The sequence below is a fragment of the Euprymna scolopes genome, chromosome 8, assembly GCF_053919585.1.
Source record: "Euprymna scolopes isolate OS-2025 chromosome 8, ASM5391958v1, whole genome shotgun sequence".
Lineage (NCBI taxonomy): Eukaryota > Metazoa > Mollusca > Cephalopoda > Sepiida > Sepiolidae > Euprymna > Euprymna scolopes.
The window spans coordinates 24988264-25002178 of record NC_136489.1 but is presented as its reverse complement, the minus strand read 5'-3'; the positions used below and the strand labels follow the sequence as shown (position 1 = coordinate 25002178).

The following is a 13915-nucleotide window of genomic DNA, read 5'->3' as shown; positions in this document are numbered from 1 at the left end:
TTCACAAATGACCTCCCTGACAAAATTGCCTGTGATATGGGTATGTATTCTGACGACACCACACTCTATAACAGACATGACATGAAAACAAATGGACACATATCTAAAGAAATGGAAAAAACACTAGAGGAAGACCTCCGATCTGTAGTGGAATGGGGGACAAAAATGCATGGTTGCATTCAATGCTGCCAAGCCTAAACTTGTTTCGTTCAATAATTACAAGAAACCCTCTCTACCACCAATAGCAATGGCCAAAGACTCTTTATCTGAAAGTACATCTTTTAATCTCCTCGGCCTAAGGTTCACAGGCAACATGAATTGCCAGGACCACTATGAAGAAGGTAGATTCTCTCTATCATGCTAGAAAGCTACTAACACCCGAAAGTATCCTGTACCTCTATAAGGCCACCATTCGCCCATGTATTGTTATCATATTTGGGCTGGTGCATCTGCTACTAGTCTCTTGCTCCTAGACAAGGTTCAAAAGAGAGTTGCCAATCTGATAGGTCGTGAACTGTCATCTAGGCTTCAGCCTCTGTCCCATCGACGAAATGTTGCATTCTTCTGCCTTTTCTACAAGTACTTTAACGGTGAATGCTCCAACGAACTGCAAGTACTTGTACCTCCACGATGTAAATACCCCCGACAAACCCGACCAGCAGCCAAATCCCACCCCTACACAGTAGAGATCTCTAGATGTAAGAGAGCCTTTTACTCCAGTAGTTCCTTCCAAAAAACCACTAGACTTTGGAATTCTCTTTCGGGTCCCTGCTTCCCCAAGTGTACTGGCGTGCAGAAATTCAAGTGTAACGTGGACCGATATCTTGGTGGCCAACTCCCTACATAGTACCTCTGTAGCTTATGTCCCTGATAGTAACCCCTACATGAAAGTGGTAATGTGCCTTGTTTGGGGTGAAAATGTAATTTTTAAAAAATAATTAAAATATTTTTTTATATTTTACCTTTTTACCTTTCATTTTTTTTTATTATATTACTTATTTCTATTATTTTATATTTTAGTCTTCATTTAAATACAAAGTTATAATTCCGATACCATTTCTAATATATACAGACATAGTATAAGTCGCTTTTCCAAGGAAACACCGTTGATAGTTATAACCCATACATATAAGTAAATAAACATCCATTTTCAATCACTTCTCCTATATTCTTCCCGGTAGTATAGATTTCTTTCTTTCTTTTTTTATTACATTTTCACCCCAAACAAGGCAAATTGCCACTTTGGTGTAGGGGGCTACTATCAGGGGCAACAACTACTGGGGTACTATGTAGGGATTTGGGCAGCAGGATGTCGGTTCACGTTACACTTGAACTTCAAAAGCATGTGGACCCGATCTTATCCCAGCTGTGCTATTAAAAAAGTGCTCAGCCGAAGTAGCTCCAGTTCTCTCCAAACTCTACATCAAATGCCTTAATGAAGCTTGCTTTCCAGGCTGTTGGAAAACTGCTTCTGTTGTACCAGTATTCAAGAATTATGGCGAAAGGACTGACCCATCAAATTATCGCCCCATTAGCCTCCTCCCACTTTTTGCCAAAATATTTGAGACCATAATTAACTAAGCTCTAGTCCATCACCTTACAGATGCTAAACTTCTGACTGACAAACAATATGGATTTAGACAAGCCCGTTCCACAGCAGACATCCTAACTGTAATCTCTGAACATATATACCATTCACTGGACAAAGTGGGGGAGGGCAGAGCGGTAGCTCTAGATATATCTAAGGCTTTTGACAGGGTATGGCATGAGGGTCTCCTCGGGAAAATGAGATCATACGGTATCACTGGTAGAATACTTAACATAATTAAATCCTTCTTAGATAAGAGAAAAATCCAGGTTGTCGTCGACGGTCGTACATCTAAACAATATGATAAGATGCACATAGGCTTACATATAGTGGACTCACCATGGCATACGTGCTATCCACCTACGTTCATTTTATGATAAAAGCTCTAATCCACCTCTATCGCATAGATCACTGTAGCTCTACTATTTTTCTCCACCAATAGTCTTAATATATTACCATTTTTCTCTCACGCACAATTATTTCTCCCCTAATGTAGCTATCGCTAGACGTCACATACCTATTTTCTAGAAATTAGATTTCAAAATATATATACATATATATAAAGAGTTTTACTTATCCTACATGCTTAATTGATGTATCATCTTTATTGAGTAAACAAATAAATCTATATGCATTAATATATATTTTTTATATTGCCGTTTCCTTATTTTCTTTATATTCTGCCTATATATTATACACATAACGTGATTGTATCTACGTTTTGTTAATGGGAAATTAGCATATTTCCGTGGAAAGGAACGTATTTAATAGTTGTCCTGTTTTTGAAACTCTGAAATAGCTATATGATAAACAGCTGATAATTCCCGTTTTCTATTTAACTATTCAAGTCAAGTTAATGTTTATATTTTGTTTCCTCCGTTATATAGTTTAACTCTCTTGTATAATTGTGGATTTTCTAGCAGTAATCGGATTATGTAAGTGTTAAGTCTGCGATATGACCAATTTGGTTAATTTTTCCAGAAATTTAAACTGCATTTTAAAAATATTTTTAAGTATTTTATTTTAGTATATTTTTGTAAAGAACTTAAAGCTTATTTAAACTATATATATATATATATATATATATATATATATATATAGAGAGAGAGAGAGAGAGAGAGAGAGAGAGAGAAATAAAAGGAACAAACCGAGTTATGTGTTCATTATTTCTGTATTTCGTCAGAATACTATTTCCATTATTCTCACAATATATATATATATATATATATATATATATATATATATATATATATATATATATATATATATATATATACACTAGCATTTCAGCCCGGCGCTGCCCGGCGCTGCCCGGCGCTGCCCGGCGCTGCCCGGGCGTTTGGATGTGTCTGTTGAGCAAAAATAAAAAAGTGTATATTTCGAACCCGTACCGCGAAGGAGGAAAAGAACAGGAAAAAACCCTGACGTCTTTGCTGTTACGACCACCGCCAAACCGGAAGTGACGTAGGTTTTAATTAAGGCTAGGCAATCGAAAGGAAAGGATGACTTTCGAAAATATCAACGAAAAAGCAACCCCCGCCCCTGTAGAAAAGTGGCCAGTTGAAGGTGAAGATATTAATGTTTTTAGCCAATTTTTCGATATTTTGCGTCTGAAAGGTCGAACTTCAAAACGATACTAATCTTGGTAAAATCCGTCGCCTCTGTCGAAAGTTTTAGGAAGACGTGCAAACATACATGATGATGATTGCAACGTCTTGTCAGACGAGTGCCACTCCCTCAGACATTTAAAATCCATGAGCCCAAATGCCTGAGGGAGTATCTATACAAAGATGATGTTACAGAGTCTTAGCTTTGTACGACAGCTAAGTCTCTCTCTCGGTTCAAAATGTTGAGATCCGGCAACAAGCAAGAGTAAGATAGCCAGCAACAAATTAAACTGCAGACCAGCTTAATGCGGGTACTGGTCTCCCGCTTTATGGTTTTTTAAATCAGAGATTTGCTTCTCCTAGAAAGGTTGCCTTCACCACGGCTTACCCCAATACAAATATACACACACACAAATATACACGGTGCTAGTTGACCGTTGACCCAGAAAAAGAGTTCATTCGCCTTTTGGAAGGGCTTGTTTTTAATCCTCTCGGGAGACTAGCCGCCCTCCTCACCAAACAAGTCTGGTGAGGGAACCAGTTTAGTCACCGGTGACCCGACCATGAGGCAGGTAGTACTGGGTTACATGGTACCAGTAACATATGACATGACCTGACACAAACAAACATACATACATACATACATACATTTATATATTGGTAACTAAAAGTTTTCGACCCAAACCGATGAAAAAGCTTGCCCTATCTCTGAATACCCTTTATGTCAAGTTTCACAGAGTTCTCAAAGGTCAAATCGTTGAACTTTTACCCCTTAACAGCCAAATTTCTTGCCGAAAATCAATCACAAAGAGTTTCTCAAATCTCAGTACCCTGTATATCAAATTTCGAGTCTGTACACTTAAAATTGACAGTTACTTAATAGGGAAATGTACACAGACACACGCACAGACACACACACACACATATACACAGACACGTTCACTTTTATAGATATACTAGCAGTTCAGCCCGGCTTCGCTCGGGCGCTATGTACTGGTCATAACTTGCCCTACATGTGAATACACTTTATGTAAGATTTCAACTATTCAGACATAAAATTATCTGAGTAATTTCGTAGAGACCACGGAGGCTAATTTTTTATAAATTGGATGCCAATTTTGACCCCTAAACATTAATTATTTTGGTCACAAATCAAAATAGAAAGGTTTACCCATACCCAAGTTCCATCGGCAAAGGTCAACTCTTTTGAACTTTGACATTTTGGCAACCAAATTTTCACCCCAAGATTGATTAAAATGCTTGCCGTCTGTCTGAATACCCGCTATGTGTAAGTGTAAATTTTAAATGATTAGACCCAAAATTCGGTGAGTAGTTTGCTAAACACCGCAAAGGTCAACTCTTTTGAACTTTGACCTCTCTGAAGTTTAAATTTTCGACCCAAACCGATTAAAAAGCTTGCCCTATCTCTGAATACTCTTTATGTAAAATTTCAAATGTTTAGACCAAAAATTGTCTGAGTAACTTGGTAGAGACCGCAGAGGTAATTTTTTTAAAACTTTGACCCCTATTATGACGCCTTAACCGTTATGGTTTTGGGCTCAAATCAAGTTATTAAGTAAGATCCATGTCCAAGGAACTTATATCTAAAATTTCAAGTGTTTAGACACCTAAATTGTCGGAGGAGTTCGGTAGAGTTCTCAAAGGTCAAATCGTTCAACATCGACTCCTTCACAGCCAAATTTCTGGCCGAAAACCGATCATAAAGATTTTTCCAAATCTCAGTACCTTGTATCTCAAATTTCGAGTCTGTAGACTAAAAATTGACAGAGTTATTGCGTAGGGCAATGTATACACACAGACACGTTCACTTTTATAGATGTACTAGCATTTAAGCCCAGCGTTGCCCGGGTGTTTGGATGTGTTTGTTGAGCAAAATAAAAAAGTGGTAGTAGGAAGGCAAGAGAGGAAAAGAACGAGGAAAAACCTGACGTCTATGCTTTTACGACCACCACTAAACCGGAAGTGATATTTTTTTAAATTAAGGTTAGACAATCGAAAGGATAGAATGACTTTCAAAACTATCGGCGAAAAAAGCACCCCCTGTAAAAAAAATGCCCAGTTTAAGGTGAAGATATTAATGTTTTTAACCAATTTTTCGATATTTGTCGTCTGAAAGGCCGTACTTCAAAACAATACTGATCTTGAGAAAATCCGTCGCCTCTGTCGAAAGTGTTGGGCAGATATGCATACATACATACATACATTTATATATTGGTAACTATTGCATAGGGAAATGTACACACAGACAGACACACAGATATACAGACACGTTTACTTTTATAGAAAGGTAGATAGAAGATAGATAGATAGATAGATAGATAGATAGATATTTTCCAGTTGCGTGTGCATACATAAAAATAAACCCATAACAGCGTAAACAAATAAACACAAATCGCTACTTTTGCAGGATTTGACCTGCGCACTGAAATATTAACGTTATTATTTAGAAATTATTATTTAACATGGGAAGGGTGGGGATGTTTTGCAACTAATCTGTATTACAACTAAACTGTCGCAATTTTCTTACAAATAAATCAAATTTCAAGAACAATTTACATCAGCGATTTCCCCACTGCCTTCTTTTATTTTTAATCTATTCTCCATTTTTTAATACACCTTTCTTAAATACATTCATACATTTTCTTCTACAGTAACAACATAAATAAATAACCCAAAAATATGTTGTTTTTTTTATTTGCGTTACAAATAAACAATCAACGTGCCAATAAAACGTATTGTTTTACTGTGTATGCTTTCAGCGTCCCAATTGTTTGGGTTTTTTTTTCGCGTTTAAATTATCCAAATAAACAATTGTTAATACTTTCCACGTTTTTTTACATCATTCGTTTCCGCATTGTCTTAGTTAGTTTTATTGACCTTATTATTAACATATAAATTAAATATTTGACCCAATGTGTCATGAATGTTTGTTAAAATAAATTAAAAAGTTACGTTTTATTTTTATTTTCTATTTAAGAAGCCATTCTTAAAATGGGGAGAGTGTTTTTAAGTATTCTGTACTTTCAACTAACAATTTCATTTTAAAAAATATATCAAAATTTGAATTTAAATATTATGGTATGTTTTCAGTGCACACTTACCTATAAGTATAGCAAACCACTTATAATTCAATTGCTGTGATTTTTTTTACCAAAATAAACAATTATAAACAGAACGACTCATAGAAATCTATATTCTCTTTTTCATTTTAATATACTTTCATAGGAATGTTTCTGCTATGTCACAAAAAAAAATTTTTTATGTCACAAGTGTCACACTCATACATTAATTTCCTTTCTAATATAACACACTGACCCAACGGGTCATGGGTAGTCTATTATATATATATATATATATATATATATATATATATATATATATATATATATATATATACGCACACAGTGTGAAAGAGAGAGGCATAACTATTAAAAAGTGTATATAAAATATCTTCTTATATCATTATTGTATATATATATACATATATATATATATATATATATATAACTACTTAATTTACTCACATAAAATTAATATACGAAAGTATAGATTTATGCGTAAACTTTAAGTATTTACTTCAAAAGTGCTCAATACATGGGTAGAGCTAGTTAGTAATTTATAAAATATATATGGCGATTAAGCTACACTGAATATTCGGCGTTTCATCCACTATAGGATTCGTCAGGTTTATGCGCGAATTCTGTGGTTGTTTATCGTTTTTATATGCTCCTCGAAAAACGATAAACAACCACAGAATTCGCGCATAAGCCTGACGAGTCCTAGAGTGGATGAAACGCCGAATATTCAGTGTAGCTTAATCGCCATATATATTTTATAAATTACTATATATATATATGTATATATATATATATATATATATATATATATATATATATACACTTGTGCCCGATATTATTCATACCCCCCCTTGAAAATTGAGTTTATTAGGTGTAACTTTGTAAGAATTTATTGCTTACGTCCATATTGATACATATTCTTAATAAACCTCTTCTGATCATTTTCGTCATTTTAAAATCTCGGGATACTTGTAATAAAAGAAATATACCGCTATTTATAAAATCTGCAATGTTCAAAAATAATCATACCCCCTTATTTTTTCAGTATTAATCGAGTTTCTGACTATTTGTTTCCTGTTTGATTCTTATTTTGAATGCTTTTATACAACCTTTGATTAATTTCATTTCTTTTTTTGCATTTTTTAGAAATTAAAATGATATCAACTGAAAACCAATAAAAGAATAAAAATTATTAGAATGGGGAAGAAAAAAGAGCTTAGTAATGATCTTAGGACTAAAATTGTGAATTTACATAAGGATGGTTTAGGTTACAAGTCAATTTCCAAGAAATTTGAGGTTCCTACAGCAACAGTACAGAGCATAATCAAAAAATTCCAGAGCCACCACACAACAAACAACTTGATTAGTAGAGGAAGGAAAAGGAAACTGTCTGCTAGAGCCACCAGGAATATTGTAAGTGTTAATGCAAATCCAACCACCACTACTAAGGACATTTTAGAAAATCTGGAGTCTTCTGGCATAAAAATATCAAGGCAAACATTGCAAAGGACTCTGCATAAAAATGGTCTGAAAGGAAGAAGACCAAGAAGGACTCCATTGCACACCGGAAAACACCTTGCAGCACGTCTAAAGTTTGCTAGGACCCATGTGAATTCTCCAGAGTCCGTTTTCTCAAGTATTTTGTGAACTGACGAAACAAAAATTGAATTGTTTGGCTATATGGATGCTGCTTACGTTTGGAGGAAGAAAGGAGAAGCTTACAACCCAAAGAACACCATACCCACGGTGAAACATGGTGGTGGTAGCCTAATGTTTTGGGGCTCCTTTTCGGCTAGTGGTCCAGGTAGTTTGGTCAAGATAGATGGAACCATGAAGAAGGAGCAATATTTGGAAATACTCCAGAAAAACATTAGACAGGATGCGGAGAAGCTCCATTTAGGACCAAACTGGGTCCTTCAACAGGATAATGATCCAAAACATACTGCCAGAATAGTCAAGAAATGGTTTGAGGATAATCAAATTAATGTTTTGGAATGGCCTAGCCAGAGTCCCGACCTGAACCCTATCGAAAACCTCTGGCACATATTGAAAACTGAGGTTAAAAAGCGGAAACCAGAAATTTGAGGGATTTGGAGAACTACTGCATTGAAGAATGGTCAAAAATCAGTGTTGATGCTTGTAAAAACCTTGTTGATAAATATCCAAAACGGTTACAGGCAGTTATTAAGAATAAAAGACATGCTATTGACTATTAGTAAGAGAGGTATGAATAATTTTGAACTAGTGCCATTATTGTTTTCTTTGTATAATGTTTCAAACTTGCATAATTTATTTATTTGTTGAGTTTAAATTAAATGCTTATGCTTGATTTATTGTTTGAAATCCCTTTAATATTGTCTACCTTCTGGTTTGAGCAATATTCTTATAGAAATCTCAAAGATCTGAGGGGTATGAATAATATCGGGCACAAGTGTATATATACTGCTGATCAAAAATTTAAGACCACTTAAAAATCTTTTTAAAAAAACTTTTTAAGGATAAATTTTGAACTCTTCCAACTTAAAGTTACCAATACTACAATCTCAAAAGTTATGGAAAAAAAGTTACATTCCAAAGATTTAGTTTTAAAATTTACATTTTTATTAAATTAGGCTTTTTACACATGATCAAAATTATAAGACCAGAGAAAAAAATTCTATTAAATTGTACAAAAAGTGTATGAAAAGTGTATGAAAACATTCAACAATCAAACTTAATAATGAGTTCTACCTCCACTGCTTTTGATGGTTTCAAAAATTATTTCAGGCATGCTAGAAATAGGGGTTCCCTTAAGGTGCAGGGGATCCTGCTACAATTTCTGAAGATGGCTTCACGAAGTTCATTTATTATTGAATATTGTTTGTCATTTCGATAAACCTCTCTTGTCATCCATCCCCAAACATTTTCAATTGGGTTCAAGTCAGGTGAGCATGCAGAGTGTCCCAAGAGATTGACTCCATTTTCTTGTAGAAATCTCAAGTCCGTTTTGCACTGTGGATTGCAGCATTATCCTGTTAACAATCCATCGCCACACAAACGATGACCGTCCATCATCAAAGATTTTTTTTGTAGCATGCTAACATAACCAGCTGCTGTCTGACGACCCTGCACCACCTGGAGCTCCATCGTTCCTCTGTAAGAAAAGGCATCCCATGCCATTATGGACCCTCCACTACAATGACGTGTTGAAAATTTTTCAAGGAGGATGTTTTTATCATGCCAATATCGTTGGAAGCCATCAGGACCATCTAAATTTCATTTTTTTCTTATCAGAAAACAGGACTTTCTTCCACTTCTCAACGTCCCAGGTTTGGTATTCACGACCAAATCTTAAGCGGTTCACTTTGTGACGTGAAAGCAATTGAAGAATTTGTTTACACTTTTAATTTACCATGTCTTTTTGTTGTAAGTGTCGTCTGATGGTTATTGGACTGAAATCAGCATCTGTAACCGCCTTAATTTGACTAGAAGAAAGGCTTCTTTCATTCATAACAACCCGTCTCAATGTAGGAGAAATTTAAGGGAGGGTGGGGGCAAAGGATTTTGCTTTTCCATAATTCTCAGTGTTCTTTAGTTTTAGTGCGATTTTCCTTGGCTGCTATCACTCGCTGTGACAAACCTTGGTCATGGAATCCTAGAATTCGAGAGCGCTTAACATCGGTTAATTTTCTTGCTTTAGTCACGGTAACACTTTCACATAGTGATTGCTTATCTCTAACTTAACTAAAAACATTAAAATTACCATAAATCTAACAATTTATACTCTTGGTCTTATAATTTTGATCATGTGTAAAAAGCCTAATTTAATAAAAATGCAAATTTTTAAATAAAATTTTTGGAATGTACCTTTTTGTTTCCATAACCTTTTAGACTGTAGTATTAGTAACCTTTAGTCGGAAGAGTTTAAAATCTATCCTTAAAAAAAGATTTCTTTTTAAAGATTTGTAAGTGTCTTTAAATTTTGGATCAGCAGTGTATGTGTAGAGCGAGAGAAGTATAGATAGATAGATAGATAGATAGATAGATAGATAAATAGATAGATAGATAGATAAAGAAAATAGTAAAAGAGAGAAAGAGACACAGAAAAAAGGAAAGACAGAGACTTTTACAAAAATGGATGTGTAATTCTAAGATGTTGGACAGCTGTGGTTGCTAAAGGGATGTATATTGATAATAGGAGAAAAACCAGAACTGACAATCTCGTGTAGAAGAAAAAACTTACTGTTGTTAGGAAAGAATATATTGGTTTTCGTTTCTCATGGTAACGAACAGTAATCGGACTCAAGTCGTATCGAAACCAAATAGTTGGCATGGAGTCATGATCATGACCGAGGATAATCTAGAAAAGAAAGGCACAAAAAATATACACAGGTTATTCTGATTTTTTTTTCCGTAATTACTTGAAGATCACATGTCACGTTGCATTTACAGTTCTTTCCAAACAGAATGGAAAATTCAACAAGTTTAGCAGTTTCATTACATAACATTTACAGGTAAATAAACTAAATCTTTATCTCTCTATCCATCTATCTATGTATCTACTATTAAATAAAAGGGGCTTTTTACGTGTGGCAGTTCGTTTTCTATAAACTCCAAAACCATTGGGCAAATTTATGAAATTTCACACAAATCTACTTTATGTATATGGCAGTGTTCTTAGATTGGTTTTGTATCGGAATGTTCTTAATAAGTATCTATAATCGATAATCGAAAAGACCCGATAAAAGAAGGAACAAACGATTTTAACCAACATTAAAATCTTATACAACCTAACATCATAAGTGAATTTAAGAAGCTTTATTACCGCACAGGCAGAAAGGCCCAGCATATGCAATTAAGAGTAGGTACTGTGATATGACAGCACACTTGAGTCATAATACTTGACATTTTCACTTTAAATTTTAATTCAAGAGATTATATATAAAAATAATTTTATAAAATCCACACTAGGTTATATACAGTGCAACGTATATTAGAGTAAATTATGGACTAATAACTGCAGGGCGGCATATAAACCTTACTCCCGGTGCAACGCGATGGGTCTCCAACTAGACCAGGCAATCAATTGATTTGATTGAAAAATGGACGATTTCATCGATTTCAATGACAAAACAGTATAGGAGTGTAAAACACTCATTCGTCATCATTCAATCTCGGGCAACGTCGAGTCCTCCTGATTGTAAAATTACAATTTCAAGAAAAAAAAACTTAGTGAAAAGTAAACTATAACAAATTTATGAAAAACATTCAGTTATTTGTTTTATATATATTTAAGAAATGTTTTTTTTTGTTCCTACCATTGAATATTTCAGTTTAAAAATGCCATATTGCTAAATATAAAGAATCAGTAATCGGAATCGTGACTTTTGTTATCTAGCTGGAAATCGTGCTTTATATTAGGAGAGTATATATATATATATATATATATATATATATATATATATATATATATATATATATATGTATATATCATTCAATTATTAAAGGAAGGCGAAAATTCATGATTAAAACGTTTAAAATAAAGTCAACGTTTAAAATAAAGTTAACGGGATAAAGGGGAAAAATTTATTAATGGGGGAGTCAGCTGACCGGTTTCGCCCTCGCTTTATCAAGGCTGTATCGAGGGATTTGAGAGACGAAAAAAACACGAATGGGAATCAAAAATATGTATAAATAAAATGACGTTGCATTACGTTATGTATGGGGGATAAAATTGGGGAAAGCGATTGAAATACAACAACGTGTTATTACTCGAAGATCGTAGAGACTAATCACGCTCAAACCTAAGAGGCATTCTTTCTGCTTACAAAGCGAAGGCCTTCTTAACGGAACGTGAAGAGTCTCCAAGATCTTTAAATGAAATAATGAGTGAGCACGACTCAGGATTGAAAAAGAATTCCTGCTAAAGTTCGCTGCATATGACGGGTTTTTTATAAGGTGGTCAGTAATTGAAGACCCGTATGTATTGGCAATTACGTCTTGTTTAAATATATATATATATATATATATATATATATATATATATATATATATATATATATATATATATATAAAGAATTAGCAGGATTACCACGCGTTACTTGAAAAATAATTAGTAAAATAGAAATTAAATCGTGTATAGAACCGTAGTATACATTTTCATATTAAAACTTAATTTTCGATGTAAGTATATAATAATGCTTTCATATGAAATGATTTGATTTGAAAGATCATAAATGTACACAAGAAAGTGTTTGAAGCACTAATAAAACTTCCAAACTTCTCTTGTCTATCTTGTTTTAATGGTATTTAAATATTTCGTCAAATAAAATGACAGTCATAGACTTAATCTCTCTCCCTTTTTTTAACTGCGTCGCTCCATTTCTGTATTTCCATCTCCCCTAATTTCTGCATTTCTTTCCAACTTCCTATTTCCCTTTCAACCATACCATTCTTGTTTTAATGTGTTGAAAAATACTAGTGTCATCCGTTAACTGGAACTATCTCTTTGAATATGTAATATTGTAATCCAATGTTCATTTCTTTCGGATAACGCCGAGTAGAACAGAAAACGATCACATTAATGATGCTGTATAATTCCGTTCTCCTACCTGTTTTTAGAATAACATTAAGAGAGATGATGTTGATAATGAAAATACGCCAAAAAGATATAATACTGTAATTTAATTTTTATTAGTACCGGACAACTCCAAGTAGAATGGAATATCTCACTTGCCAAATATAATGCAGTAATAGTATTAATGACAATTTTATTGCTTCTGGACAACGAGAGAAATAATATTAACAATAAAAATGTTATTACTCTTGGAAAACGCGGAGTTAAATGCTGAGTTGCTGGTTACTCCCAAACACTCACTTGGTGTTGCCCGGGTGCTTGGAGGTGTGTGTTGAGCAAAAAAAAACTAAATGAATAAAAGGTAATAGGCAGGCAGGCACGAGCCCGTAACGCGAATGAGGAAAAGAACGTTAACAAAAACGTGACCTCTTTGCCGTTGCGTCCCTCAAACCGGAAGTGAAGAAGGTTTAAATTAAGGTTAGTTAATCGAAAAGAGAGAATGACTTTCGAAAATGTCGGTGAAAAAGCGGTCCCTCCTTGTAGAAAAGTGCCCAGCTGAGGGTAAAGGAATTAATGCATTAGCCAATTTTTCGATATTTGTCCTCCGAAGGAACGGGCTTCAAAACGATACCGATCTTGTGAAAATCTATCGCCTCTGTCGAAAGTTTTAGGCAGGCATACATACATGCATACATTTAAACAGACAGGTGAGATTTATATAATAGATAATGTAATAAGGGAACCTTTACAATAATGCTAAAAGTAAGGTTAGAATCAAGTATCTGAAGATACATCACGCTGATAATGAAGGTTTTATTGCTTCTGGACAAGTAAAATTTGGTTGTCGGTACTTTTTATTGCTATAACAACTAAGTATTTTCCTGAAATTATGATTTAGTTAGCGTATTAACCGAAGCACTAAGATTTCAAGAAGTACAACTTTTATTTTATTTTCAAACGTTACGAGTTAAGATCAAAAAGGTAATAGAAGAGAACAGTACAGAATTTCAGTTTAGTGTATTGCTAAGACAATTTAATACATGTTAAAGAAATGAGGGCATAATAA

General features: G+C 34.2%; 1 protein-coding gene across 3 annotated transcripts in view; it reads right to left on the bottom strand.

Moving 5' to 3' along the window:
* LOC145283515 (endoplasmic reticulum-Golgi intermediate compartment protein 1-like) overlaps positions 1-13915 on the bottom strand; it is a 346880-nt gene that overhangs the window by 22739 nt on the left and 310226 nt on the right. For all 3 annotated transcript variants that reach the window (XM_080132353.1, XM_080132352.1, XM_080132351.1), the window contains one exon: positions 10516-10632. In XM_080132353.1, coding sequence (XP_079988479.1) covers positions 10516-10632 — 117 coding nt within the window. The remainder of the gene's footprint in view (positions 1-10515; positions 10633-13915) is intronic.